The sequence below is a fragment of the Aythya fuligula genome, chromosome 1 (assembly GCF_009819795.1).
Source record: "Aythya fuligula isolate bAytFul2 chromosome 1, bAytFul2.pri, whole genome shotgun sequence".
Lineage (NCBI taxonomy): Eukaryota > Metazoa > Chordata > Aves > Anseriformes > Anatidae > Aythya > Aythya fuligula.
Window position 1 is genome coordinate 192,074,973 of NC_045559.1, and position 14,749 is coordinate 192,089,721.

Here is a 14,749-nt window from a genome sequence, read left to right on the forward strand (position 1 = left end):
GTTACTTAAAAGACTACAGTTCAAGGTGTGTCTCCACATATTTTATGTGCTTGCTATGCTCAAGTTCAAAGTTCATCCTAGCTGTGTCAAAATATTTCCAACTCCTTCCCAGATTCTAAATTCAGAGCATAAAATATATATATCAGTTCTTTACTTCTCTTCTGTAAATAACACCAAAAGGCTAGGTCTCAAAAGAAGGCTTGGACTGTGGGTTGCGTATCAACCACAGATCTCAATGAATTTCAGTAACTGTGCACCTATATTAATTTTGGTTGTTGTTGAAGTGTTTATGTTATATGCATACTTCATGTATTATGATTCACAGAAAACTGCGAATCACAGATGCTTTATGTATAAAGCCAGCAAAGTTGCTTGACAAGTGCCTTGAGAACAAAGGCAACAGTTCTGTGCGTGTGCCTTAGGAGATTCATACCTCAATAAACACTAGCAGATTTGCTTAAAATCCCTTCATTTTGGTAATCTGCAGGACATAACTGTTATGTATTCAGTAGTTTTAGCAAAAAATATTCTCTTAACCCATGAATCATTCTTCTCTTTCGGCAAAACAACGCCTCTATCTGGTATACTGAATGTCAAAAGGAACCTCTGGAGATTGTCTAGCCCAAACGCTGCTCAAAGCAGGGTCACCTACAACAGGTTGCCCAGAACTGTGTCCAGTCAGGTTTCCAATATCTCCAAAGACACCTCCACATCTCTGGGTGACCCGTTTCAGTGTTTCACTATCCTCACAGTAATAAATAAATAAATAAATAAATAAATAAATAAATAAAATATCTCATGTTTAAACAGAAATTCCTGTACTATTTCTGTATTTCAGTTTGTGCCCATTGCCTCTTGTCCTGTCATGGCACACCAGTGAGAAGTCTGTCTGTCTCCTTCAATGTCTCTCTGATACACAAACTGGTAAGATTCCCCTGAACCTCTCTTCTCCTGCCTAAACAGCCCCATACCTTGTAACCTCTCCTCAGATGACACATTTATAACACAATCATAGAATCATCTAGGTTGGAGAAGACCTTCAAGATCATCAAGTTCAACCATCAACCTTAGTCCCATCACTAAATCATGTCCTCTAGTGCTGCATCCACATCTCTTAAATACCTCTAGGTACACTCTAGTCCCTTCATTGCCTTCAGGGCCCTTTGCAAGACTCACTCCAGTATGTCCATTGTTTCTTTTGTGCTACGCAGCTAGAGGCTGTTGGCCTTCTTTGCTGTAATTGCAACTGTTGGCTCATAGTCAGCTTCCTACCTGCCAGGACTCCCCCCCTCCAGCTGTGCAGGTGGTTTAGGATTATTATGCCCCAGTAGAAGATCTTGACTCACTTCTCTTTGCTAAATTCATGATGTTCCTGTCAGCCTACTTCTCCAGCCTATCAAGGTCCTTCTCAATCCCTCCTCCCAGTTTTGTATTACCTGTGCTTGCTGAGGATGCTCTCTGTCCCATGATTCATGTCATTAATGAAGATGTTAAACAATGTTGGCTACACTATCCATCTCAGGAGGGCACCATTGGTGACTGGCCTCCAGCTGAACTTTGTGCTGCTGACAGAAAGCCCTTTGAGCCCCATAGTTCAGCTACTTTTCAATCTACCTTGCTGTGGTACAACTGTATTTTCATCATCTTGACTATGAGGATGTTATGGGAGACAAACTAAGATGTGAAAATGATCCACAGCCTTGGAAGCAGGAAAGAAAGCATTTAAGAAAAAGGGGGGGGAAAGGGGGGGAAAGATTTATATGCTGGTTTAAGTGAAATTGTCAGCTGCATATATCCTCTGGTACACCGTGTTTAGCTAGAAGACAGCTGAGGGCGGTCAGCTGTTAGCAGTGAGACTTCAACCTTCATATTGATAAAGCTCACATTGACCAGTGTGTTAGAAGATATATTTCATCTGCTCCAAGGGAAAGGCTGTGAGAACTAAATTAAAGTACTTGGATGGAAATGAATTACAAATAGGCAGATCTCTCTTAAAATGTTCAAACATATGAATAAGATAGCCTCACTTTGTTAACGGCATGCAGAACAGACAAGCGGGTGTGCTGAGTCAAACCTCAATGAATCTCAGTCTATATTAAGTTCAGCAGAAAATTTAACACCTTCAGAATTATGTTCTTGTGGAAGGAATAATTTTTGATTTATAACCATATGTAGTTATAAGATTTAAAATTTTACTCTTATAATTAGTAAGAGGCTTACAAACACTTCCTTGCAATTCATTACCATATTCAAATTAGATTAACACACATCAACATTATCTTGCTTTGCCTGTTCATTTTTTCATAATGGATTATAAGAATGTTAAAGGTACTTGCACACTACATGGTTCTCATTGGACACACTTGGAATACTTGGAATACATTGGACACACTTGGAATACACACATTGGAATACACTTGTAGCTGATGTTCATGGAGTACACTTTATGAACAACTGTTAGAAATAGGACAAGTAAGATTGTAGTAATTGTTGATAAGAAACCTCTTTTTTGTTCTATCTCTTTAGATTTTAGACATATAGGTAAAGCTAGCAAGTCAATGCACTTTAGAGTCAGTAAGTGTTTCTATAAAAAATAGTTTAATTTCAAATTTGCAAACACCTCTTAGTGACTGAGAAACAAGCTATATTTAACAATAACAAGAAAAGAACTAATAAGATAGCTCTAGAACTGAAGTGTAAATATATGTATAAATTTATAAATTTTACTATATAAAGAAAAAAATATCAAGTATACATGGATTCATCGTTCAGCAAACACAGGCTGTATCCTGTAAAGTATCAGAAATCCTAACAGAAGCATTTTTACACTCACTGTGGCAGAAATACTCTATGTTGTAAGAAGATTAAAGCAATCACACAAAAAAAGCAGTTGCTTAGATATGAAGCATTTCACCTTATTCATGACTGAGAAACCTGCAAAGGTTTATTTTTCAATTGCTGGAATTCTAAGCATCACCATGGAAATGCATGATTGTTTCAAAATTGCCTCCTGATTTTGTCTAGTTTCCAAAACATTCTTGTCTAGCCACAATTACCTTTTCCAATACAGGAAGCCAAGGTATAACAAGATGCAGGTTCTTTAAACACAGCCATTCTCCATTGCGTGCACATTCTTTTAAAGTGTGAATAGCTAGGTCAGCTTGACCTTGGCCCATTGCAATCTGAAACAGAAAAAAAAAAAAAAATTGTATCGGGAATTTATCATGACTCATTTAACAGCTAAATACAAAACAGTTTTTCCAAGTATGTGTATGTATATATACTGTATATGTAAAAAAAAAAAAAAAAAAAGACGATTTAACCATAACCAAAATTTTCTCTAATGTAATAGGGTACTAAAGTAGGGAAAAGATTGATGAAAGTGTAGTTTTTTCTTTGTAGCATATCTATCCATAGCTTCTTAAGAAACAACATTACCTAACCGTTTTACGGAAAAATACATACATCACTCAGTGACAGTGATGGCGTTCCCTGGGAACTCAGAAGTAATTTAAATATCAGTGACTCAACTATATTACTGAAGAACTGCTGATATGATAAAAATTAAAGATAAATGGGAACAAATTTCCTTTTGACTTTAAGTTAGGAGTACTTCCTTTGAAGAGAAACTATCAATTTCATATTGACATGACTGAAAAAACAAGGTTTTTCTCTTTCCAGCTGGGAGATATGAATAACTTAGCAAGAAGTCTTTTCTTCATATTTTTTATAGCACCATATTGCTGCTAGAATACATTTGGAAATCAAATGGAAAGACATAGACTCAAAACTGAATTTTCAGAGAAATCAGTGAAAACTGGAAATAATGAAAAGATTTGTTTTGCAGCACAATTACTGCAACAATTAATGTTGGACTAATAGTATGTTCACCTGTTCACCTTAGTTCTCCCCTAGAATCTAACTGGAAGCTGTACATAACAAAAAACCCTGAATAAAACATGTTGAAAAGAAAGTGGCTTTAAGTGGTATGAAAAATCTTGAATTGGCATTACTGCTATAACAAAATAGAACCGTTATGATTAATATAACTTTACCAAATATCTTAACAATAAATCCATTACATCTTTTTATCAAGTAACTCCACTGAATCAAAGAAGTTTGTGGCCTTAGCTTTACATGTTGATACAGGTGTGTACTCTGCCTACACAAAACTGAGTATCTTGAAATCACTTTAAATAGATAAAAGAAGATAACTGAAAGAATAAAGTCACCAGATTTGTGTACCACACAAATTTAGGTGTCTGTTCTTTATACCATAAGAGAAATTATTCCAGAGAGAAAAAAAATAAATAAAAAATAAAAAAAATAAAAATCAGATCTTCTACATTCTATTCAAAATGTATGAGAAAGTACAGGAAAAAAATACCACCACCAAAATATTCTCATTAATAGGAAAACTTTCAGATGAGTACCCCTTTGAGTACCCCTCCTTAATCAAATACTGTACCACGTTATATTTTACATGTCGAATATGTAAAGGACATTTAGACATAAACACAAAGACTTGTGTGGCAAAGTAAGAAACATGCATTCTTAAACACTCACAAACCTAGACACAATGGCAGTAAGATGTAAATCTTTACTATTTGATGGTAAAAATGTATTTTTCCTCAATGCACTTTCCAGGAAAAGAACATCAATGTACTTTCCAGGAAAAGAACAATTGCAAGTATCTAAAAGCAACATTAAACTTCCTATTTCTATACTAACCAGTGATCAGCTAAGTAACTCCCCTCCAACGAGTATTTCAAATGAAAGAAGGAAAGAATGTTTTATTGACAGGTATACATTCAAGTTGGAATGGATCTTGGAAGGTCCAACCTCCTGCTCGAAGCAGGATCAGCAATGAGTGATAAGACCAGGACCGGCCTTAAGGCTTAAGGAAACTTCCAAGGGCTGCACCAGACAATCTGACTGTCATTTTTTCCTGACTGAAAAAATTTCTCCTTACATGAAGTCAGAACCAGTCGTTACAATTTATGCTCAATGCTTCTTGCCTTCCCATCATGCCTTACTGCAGAAAGTCTGAATGCATTTTCTCAGTGACCTCCTTTGCAAGTATTGAAAGACTGTAATTAGGTCACCACAAAGATTTTCTGCTGCCAAGGCACAGTGCTGGCTCATGTCCGGCCTCCAGCCTACAAAACCCCTCCAGATCTTTTTAGTAGAGTGGCTCTCCAACCATTCAGGTCACTGCCAATATCATTGCAAGGGGTTCTTGCTGTCAAGGCCAGGACTTTGCTCGTCCTTCTTGTTGAGTTTTGTACAGTTCCTTTCAGCTAAGGAAAGCTAAGGAGCATTGTGAGTCCATCGCTCAGCCGGCAGGACACTTAGTGACAAGGCACATGGAAAAGGTTGAGATACTCAATGGCTTTTTAGCTTGAGTTTTCACAGGTAGGGCCTGTTCCCAGGCCCCTCAGGTTTCCCAAGCTTACTAGCAGGAGTGAAGCACTGCCCACAGTAGAGACAGAGAGATTTAGGAGTCACTCTACACTCTTAGAAATACATAGGTCCTCAGGAAAAGATGAGATGCATCAAAAAGTGCTGGGGGGTCAGCTAATGTCGTTGCAAGACTACTTGGTATCATCTTCTAAAGGTCATGTTGATTTGGGTGTTTCCTGATAAAAAAGCAAATGTTATGTCTGTCTTCATGAAGGATAAGGTGGAGGAAGATCTCGTTAAGTACAGGCCAGTTGGCCTCAACTCAGTCTGTGGGAAGATTATTGTGTAAGTCCTCTTAGAAATTGTTTCCTGGATGGTCAACCTTAAACATGTTTTTCAACAGACATGAAATGTATGAGTTCTGTTCAGGAACTCCCATCAATTTAATTGGTTAACATTTACTTCTAAAGTTCCTCAAAATATTTTCCAGAATTTCACAAAATACCAAGATATTCACAAATACTTGATGTCTGATTTACATGTATGTTTTCTGTTGAAGAAAAAATACATAGGTTCTATAAGGAAATTATGAAGTCTTGTTTTCAGTGGATTTTGTTTCATGGTTCGATTATTCCACACTAAAGATAGTCTTTTGTTCTCTTCCATCTACCTTCTCATGTTTCCCTTCTCCAAGCCAGAGAAATGCCTCTGATGTGGATTCTGTTTCTCTGAGTATCTCTGATGGCATTTCTCATCTCCACCCTATTTGACCAATGGATTCATCAGGCAGAAATAACAAAACACACAGACACCAAACTATGATTTTACATAATAAATTGGGGGGGGAATGTAAAACAGATATTACTACTGTAAAATTTTACATTACACATTGTGTTTTTTAATCATTACTCCCATTTATTCTCATCTAAGACTGACCTGGTGGTAGCATTCAGTATCTCTTTCAACACTGGCAAGTTCTTGCAGCTCTTGAGAAGGATCAGCACCAGGAGAAATAATAATCAATATGGGCTCAATTTCTAGAGTCTCTTTATACAGACGTTTCAGATTCAGAGGTGAAGGAGATAATTCTTTTATTCCTGTAATCAGAAATATTATGAAAATAAAGTGACTACACAGGATGGAGTGCTCTTCAAAAGACTTTTTCTACTATTCAAATAAAATCAGCTAGCAAATTGCTGGAATTAAGTCAGATTTCTTCGAAGCTTTAAGACTGGTACTGTTTCTGCTTTGTTTTTTACTTGATTTACAATTCATAAAAAAGACCCTTTTGGTATACAAATGAGAATATTAATTGACTATCAAAAAATTAAACTGCAGTATGACACATAAGTAGGTATTATTATAGATCCTGGCATGCCATGAATCCACAGGCCAAAATTTTGGTTCTAAAATTCCATTAATAATCTATTACTTTAGTATGGTTAAACAGTAATATACATGTGTACATACTCAAATAATTCAATTATCAGGATCCGAGTGAGGACAATCTGAAACTTTCAAAATACAAGCACATATACAAGCTTTAAATTGAGGAATTACATTACTTGCAAGGGAAAAAAAATGCTCCAAAACATCCTGATGTTGCTAAAGTTGTTCTTTAAGAGTTTAGAAATATGGATGCATTTTCAGAAAACAATGGTCACTGCAAAAGGTTTCACTACAGGTGTGTGATGTTCTTATACTCTTTCCTTGGCATTTACCTTTTGTCATTGCCAAAGATGGTAACATGCTAGACCAACCACTCTTCTTCATTTGTTCAATCATCCTTAAGTTCTTATTCCTAAAACTGCTTAGCTTCTATAAACAGATGCACAGAATATAATACAGCCAAATCAAACCAGAAGTTAATGGCAGTGCTACTATTTTAGCAGTGCAAGTAGATGCACCCAGATTCCTGAAAAGCTTCATTGATAAGTTTTGATATCTTACATAATTTTATGTTAACTGGAGACTAAAACTTGGCCTTGCATTAACGGAGGAATAGCATAAAAAGCCATGATTGTGCAATGGACTGGAATCTGCACACCTGCAACTTACGTTATTGTAGTAACACATTTATGGAAATGGTGATAATTCAAAAGAGGTGCCTTGTAAATGAGTAACTGCTTAGCCAAATATGTTGTAGCACTTTTGAGATGCACCACTTATGAAAATAAATTGCCTAAGTATTCTTCCATTAAAAAGTTTGGGTTTTAGAAAGTTGGATACAACATTTAGAACACTATGCTTTAGCATAGTGTTCAAAAATAAATTCATCTCACAGATTCTTAAAATCACAATGCAGCAAAAACCAAACAATTTTACAAGTACTTTGCAACAACACTTTACAAAAACAGAAACAGAAATTCCATTTACAACCTATTTTTAAATTATAAAACTTCTGTAAGAACTATAAAATAAAATGTATGACCAAAATAACCACAATATTTAATTGCTGTGTGGAGGCACCCTGGTGAAAAATGAACTTACCTAGGTTTTTACATGCAAAAAGAGCCATAGCACTCTGTAGTCTGTCTGGTCTAACAGCCTGGACCACAAGTACCTTAAAATAAAATATATTCAGGAGAAATTTGTTTATAAAAATACACTGTAACAACTAAAAAACCAAGACTCTTCAAAGAAAACTTTAACTTCACTCTAGAACTAAGTTATTTTCTCTCTATATATACATGTATAGCTATCCAATCATTCCTTTCCAATATAACGTAATACAATCATCCTTTGTAAGCAGTTTGTCTTCTGAACAGAACTGGAGGATAGTTCTACATAAAATGCCTATTTGTAAGCTGGAACTTTTTATATCATGTTTCAGAATAAAGGTATACACCATGTGGGTAGCAGGAACAACAAAAACCAAACTTGACTTTATACAGCTCTTCTAAACTATACTTTTATACATATATAGGGATTTACACTGTAAATCCTTAAATGGAACATCAATGTTTCTGATTTTAGTGCTGTAATAGAGTAAAATAATTAATTTTGAAATAATTTCTTTTGTTTAAGAGCAACTTTAGAGCTTTATATTTCTTTTAACTTACTGAGATACTCAGACTTGCAAACCTCCTACTTAGGCACAGAATCACAGAATTGTAGGGGTTGGAAGGGACATCAAGGGACCTCGGGTCCAACCCCCTGCCAAAGGGAGGTTCAAAGTTCTTCAAAAGAACATTGGGTTCAAAAAGAACAAATGGGTTCAATGTTTTTCTTATGTTCTTCAGAAGGCTACAAAACACGAACACCTAAACAATTTGGATAAAATTAAATTAGCAGTTTCCCCACTAGCTACCTCTTTTTCAGCAACTTCCATCAAATGTTCAGTACAGGCAACACTTCAGTGGAAATGATTTGTTAAAATCACCAACCCTTCTCCCACCCCTTTACTCATCCACAGACCTGTACACAAAACCACAATTCTGACCCAGCCATCATATTCTAGTTTCAAAATTTGGAATACCTCTTGTTGGTTTTGAAGGAAAACATACATTTTGTTAAATTTTTGGGAAAGCACTACTTTTTAAGCTTGAAACTATGCTGAGTGTTCAAAATACAGTTTGAAAGAAAATAACTTATAAGTTGCACATAAATCTGTACTAGGTAGTTTCAGTGGACTTCATCATGACAAACTTTCTTAATGCATCCTATGCAAGGAACTAGATATATACTATGTCGATCATTCCAGATTTATTTTTCTGTATGTAGAACTTCAATGACAGTACACTGCACACAAAAGACTAACTGTTTTGCACTTCATCAAATCAAACATGGCGCACACAAGAATCTTTGCAAAATGATTCTTCCTACATTCTGTGTACAGTATTTTAAAAATTCCCTGTTTTCCTCCACAAAAATGACCAAATAGAGAGCTTTCCATAGCTAGCCGACATGAAAATGCATTGTCTTATACCCCCATCCCTTCTTCAGATTGAAAAGGGCAATCATTCTACATGGAGTTTCTTCAATAGAAAAATGACTGTAAGAAAATTACTTTATTTTGAAAATAATTAGCAACGCCCTTTCTTTCATAAATGCAAGAGGGATAACATTTTTGCCTTCCTGGGAAGAAGGATCCTACAGGGGAGTAAGGAACCTGTCTCTCCAACATTCTAGGTGAGTTTTTTAATCAAGGAAGAGTAATATTTCAAGACTACTTTTCTAATAAGCAGTGGCTGCTACAGCATTTTATGGGTTTCAGTCAGGTGTCTAAGTTTGCATTTAATGACGATCTAAATTAGTGATGCTCAACAAGCTGAGAAATTTTGCAGTAACAAAGCAACCATGAAATAATTTCAATACCTATTCATAAAATCAATTCTGTGAGTATTAACAAAGATCTTGATACCCTGCAGGGTATGCTCTGCTGCAGCCAATACACTAACACAAAAAAAAATTAGACTTAGATATGAGAGAACTAGATATATATTATAGAAATAAATCCTTAGATTAAATAAACTATTTGAGCTATAAAACAGCATAGATATTATCACTGTTTATAATTCATCCAGGTCTGAAGCCTAAATTTCTGAGATGTAAAACTTACTATCAATGCTGAAATCACAATTATTTTTAAATAATTTAATATGGAATATTACCTGCTGAAATAAAGAAATTCTTTTTACAATAGTAGATGGAAATTCTTGCTCGCAAACAGAGCTCTGAGAAAAAGTATGCCATAGACCTTCATCTTCAAGGCAAAGTGTCTGATAGAGACCTGGGAGAGATATCTACAGAAAAAATAATGAATATTTAACAATAAAGAATAGTCATTTAGACATCATATATTTTAAGTCATTCACAAGTATGACTGTGATCCTAAACCTGTAAATAACTGTGCATATCACATAACTCCATTCAATTTTAATCTTGGAGTTGAAAAACAAAAGGTTAGAACTTAAAATTAACCATTTGTTTACCTAGTTTCTGCAAATGCTAAGTCTGTATTTGCTCCGTATTTCAGTTTTTAAACTTCTAGGCTCAATTTCAAACTTTGGGCCCTACCTAATTTTATTCCTTCCTTTCATCATGACAAGGTTATTTTTCTATTAGTGCATGTTATTGATTGACCTAGTTAGGATTTATAAAAAAAACAGTGAGCACCAATCATGCTTGCCACACTGTTATTGTAATTGTTTTTGAGTCTGGTGAACAGAACTGAAAAATAATCATCTGTAGATTTAGCACCAAAAGTCCTTGCATACTAGAACAGAATTTCAGGGACTAATATTTTCATTTAATTGTCCTTAGATGAAGGAATTTCAACAATGACCATTGCAGGATGAATCAAAGCCAAGAAAGTGTTGTGTTGTTTTAATACGAAATTACTCGATCTGAGCAATTACAAACTGTGAAATACGTCTAAATGTTTGCATGAAAATTTGGTAACTACAAAACTAGTTTCCCAATTAAAGACATATGGATTTTAATACAATATAAAGTGGTTTCTGAAAAGACATTATAGAAGAGAAACCTGTAACGTAAGTATTCTTTGCAATTTTTCCTTTGCATAATTTTCTATTTTTACAAATTATAATATTTTGGGTAGGCTTAAAATATTTTCTAATCTAAGATGATATGTTCACTCACATGTATTTCATTGTGAAATTGGGTAGAGATGCACACAAAAGATTTCAGAACAAATGAAATAGCAAATCAATTTAGAATTTTGTTCAAAGAGGTATGTAATACATCACAATTTCTGTAAGATGTAACAATTTAATATAACAAAATGCTTCCATTTGACAAATGCATACATGAGTACTCAAGTCCAAATTACATTTGCTAAAAGCAAAGACATTGAAGGTAAATTCAAACTCCTATGTGATGTATACCTTCAAAGTTGCTACTGCCCAGGCTCGCTCCTGTTCTATCCAAGAAGGAATCTGGTCACGAGCACTTCTTTGTGAATCCTTATTGAGACAAGTTACATTGGACAAGTAAGTTACACATTTTTTTTCTTGTGAAACACCATATTCAGTAGCAAGACTGCAAAAAACACACTTTTAATAAAAAATTTTGCTCCTAACAGGAGTCTTTCTGTGGGCTGTTGCTAAAATCATAAATGGCATAAGGAAATAAAAGCTACCAATTTAGAGATACACTGATCACATCAAGTTTTGCTTAACTGCTTGAGCATGAAAATATCATTATTTAGTGTATCTGTAAGTCCTGCTCAACCCCAAGTAGTTTTCTTTTGTATAAAGACAAGTGACCCAAATGACTGACTATTTGCATATGCACTCCAATCAACTGACTTCAAAAAATAACTTAATTACATTTATTCACAGTCATGAAAAGGATGGCTCTTCACACAAAGGGCAATTCTGGGGTAATTCACCATGCAAAGTATCATTTTGGACAACTCTGCACTAGTAAAGTTTGGCCACAGCTTTATGTCTCTATTTCTTAGTTGTTGGGGATGAAGGAAATGTTAAGGATGAACCACAATATAGGCTAAGCTGCAGCGGAATCTCTCTGATCAGGAGGCTCTTTATTCACTAAAGGACAATGCCACCATATGAGTCACTACTGCACTCTGTCACCTGATCCCACAGATCTCCAAAAGTATACATGAGAACCAAAAAAGATGCAAAAAAAAAAAAAATGATAAGGAAAGTTATGGAACAATTCCTACTAATAACTAGCTGCATAGTCCTGATATAGATATGTAAACAAGATTAAAGGTTAAAAGTAATTGAGAGCAATGAAAACTGAAGCCAAGACTGATAGAAATAAGCTAGCCTGACCCCAAGCAAAAGAAAAGAGATTAGCAGCAGCAGAGGCGAAGAACAAACTCTAGTTTCTTCACACCCCTTTCAAAGCTGCGAGAATATCTGGTTCAAAGAATGTCTATAACGGCTAAGACTAGGAAGTGCTTAGCTTTTTCTTTTCTCTACCATTTTCTACTCGAAGTTTATTTTGAAAATATACAGCTTCTGTAGAATTGAAAGACGCTTAATAACTGTAGAATAATTAATCAGGCAAGAAACAGATGCTTCTAGCTTATGTAAGCTAGGTGTAGGTAAGTACATCTCCAGATGCGAAACTGAGGCTCTGGAAAAAAGCTAATCAAATGTAGTAAAGTGTGGACAATTGCATCAACCTATGCAAAGACTACAACTCATGTATAACCCTGTAGAAAAGAGGGATAAAGAAACACTTATTTTAGTTATAGAAGAGGGTTTAAAACCTTTTTAAATACACAATTTAATAAAATGAATAGTAATCATGCTAACAGTAATAAAAAGAAAAAAAGGCAGCAAAGACAAAAAAGATATGGATAGAAAACAAGTTGCCATATTCAGAAAGGTTTATAATATTACTACCTCAAAGGTTGTCTGTTCCTTTCAAGTATTAATACAATTAATAAAACAATGTAGAAAGCACATAATCTTAACTTCTCTGGATTTAATTTTTTCAAAAAAACACAGAAAAAAGTAGCTTACTGATTTTCTTACTGTATCTCCAATGATCACACCTGTAAAAGTCTCCCATTCCTAGGGGGAATAAATGAACAACTCAGATAAATGACCAGACATCTTCAAGAATAAAAAATTAATGCATAGTAGCATGTAGACAAAACAGAAATAATTCAGAGGATAAACAACTAAAACCTAGATTCTGAAAGAGTTATACAGCCTTTTTTAAACTCCACATAATGGTAACAGTATGCCCCTTTTGCAGAATCCAAGCTAAGGGACTGCAGTGGTTTACAAGCAAATAAACCAAAGGAGAAACCTTATTGTTTCCAAGACCCACAGCCTCCACGCAGAGCATCCATGTACAGACTCTCGAGGAGTAACATGCCTGGCTTACAAGGACACATACTGCCTGACTGGTTATCATCAGGCCCATAAATATGGGCCTCATGTTTCAGTATTGTTTCATGTTATTGCAACCAAACGATGCAGTTACTAGAACAAAAAGAATACTTAGTAAAATAGATTGGTATTATGAACCCCTTGGTTACATTAAGAAAGGGGTAATGTCAGGTGAGGCTGTATATGATTACATCTTTTAGACTTGGTATTTGTATCCAGGAAGAAAGCTTTTAAATCATTTTAAACAGATTAGATAAGTATTTAAAAACATACTACAGATTATATAACCCTATATTTGGAAGTGGTAAGAAATATACTAATATACCTCCAGAGTATAGAAAATTTCCATTATAAGTATCTATAAATCTACGATAAAAGAAAGCTTGTTTTTTTATTGTTAAAGACCATTGTAACATTCCAAATAAAAAAGCCAATCAACTAAAACTACTCTGATATAAGCTTTTGGAACCCAAAGATCTAGTTGAGTCTTGAATTAACTCTCTTTCAATTTTAAGTGATGATCATCTCCCGTTAATAAACACTCATGTACAGAAAAATACATGAAGCCTCCCTCATTTTAAAACCAGAAAATGCATAATATCTTCATATAGAAAAGCAGAAACAGTGTATGTGCAGCCATGTAGAACTACTTCAGAAAAATCTATACACATTAATTCAGAAAGACAGTGTCTTAACATTAGAATGCTTTATTTCTTACTGAACATTGTGCTAGAAATATTTTCATCACTACCAAAAAATTCATAAGCACAATAGGTTAAACTCTTTTGGGAGGGACTTGCAATACTGAATTCTCTAGCAGCACAGTTAAGAGACTTCTATTCTCACTACATTAAAAGTTTTCAAAGAAGTATCTAGGAAGAATTTCATCTTAATTCTCCTCAATAAATATTTTGCACAATAACTCTTTTCTTAGCAATTTTAATGAAAATAATTTCTACCTTTCAGTGAAGTAAGAGGATTATTGATATTATTTGTTTTGACTCTTGAGTATTTAGATACTTGGATACTTGAGTACTCAGGAATGTGTATTACATGTAATCTGTATTAAGTGGGTTAAGAACTCTAACAGTTGATGGAAATACATGCTCAACAACAGTAATCAACAAAAAAATCAGTATCTACAACCCTTAAGAAGTCTAGGCAGTCAAGCTTTAGTTTAGTCAGAAAACTACTTGCAAATTATTGCCTTCATGAGTTCATAAAGTCAAGGATTAGGAAGATAAACCAGTATTTTCAGAAGCTGAAGACAAGTAATATATATGAATTAGGAAAGTCCTAATAATAAAAACCACAACTACCACCAACATGACAAATTCAAGTTAATTTTATCAGGCAGCTTCACTGAGGAAACGAATCCCACAGACTATGGGATTTCACTTGGTCAATCCATACATCTTCAATACAACTATACTGCATTCATAACATCAAAAAGTTTCAACCTCGCTAATTACATCCACATACTTCACATAACAAAGTTCCATTACTTG

General features: G+C 34.6%; 1 protein-coding gene across 1 annotated transcript in view; it reads right to left on the reverse strand.

Moving 5' to 3' along the window:
- Nucleotides 1-14,749, reverse strand: part of DYNC2H1 (dynein cytoplasmic 2 heavy chain 1) — a 167,120-nt gene that overhangs the window by 72,231 nt on the left and 80,140 nt on the right. The window contains exons 72-77 of the mRNA XM_032194780.1: nucleotides 12,867-12,917; nucleotides 11,253-11,330; nucleotides 10,017-10,148; nucleotides 7,894-7,966; nucleotides 6,340-6,500; nucleotides 3,057-3,182 (exon numbers count right to left, since the gene is read on the reverse strand). Coding sequence (XP_032050671.1) covers nucleotides 3,057-3,182; nucleotides 6,340-6,500; nucleotides 7,894-7,966; nucleotides 10,017-10,148; nucleotides 11,253-11,330; nucleotides 12,867-12,917 — 621 coding nt within the window. The remainder of the gene's footprint in view (nucleotides 1-3,056; nucleotides 3,183-6,339; nucleotides 6,501-7,893; nucleotides 7,967-10,016; nucleotides 10,149-11,252; nucleotides 11,331-12,866; nucleotides 12,918-14,749) is intronic.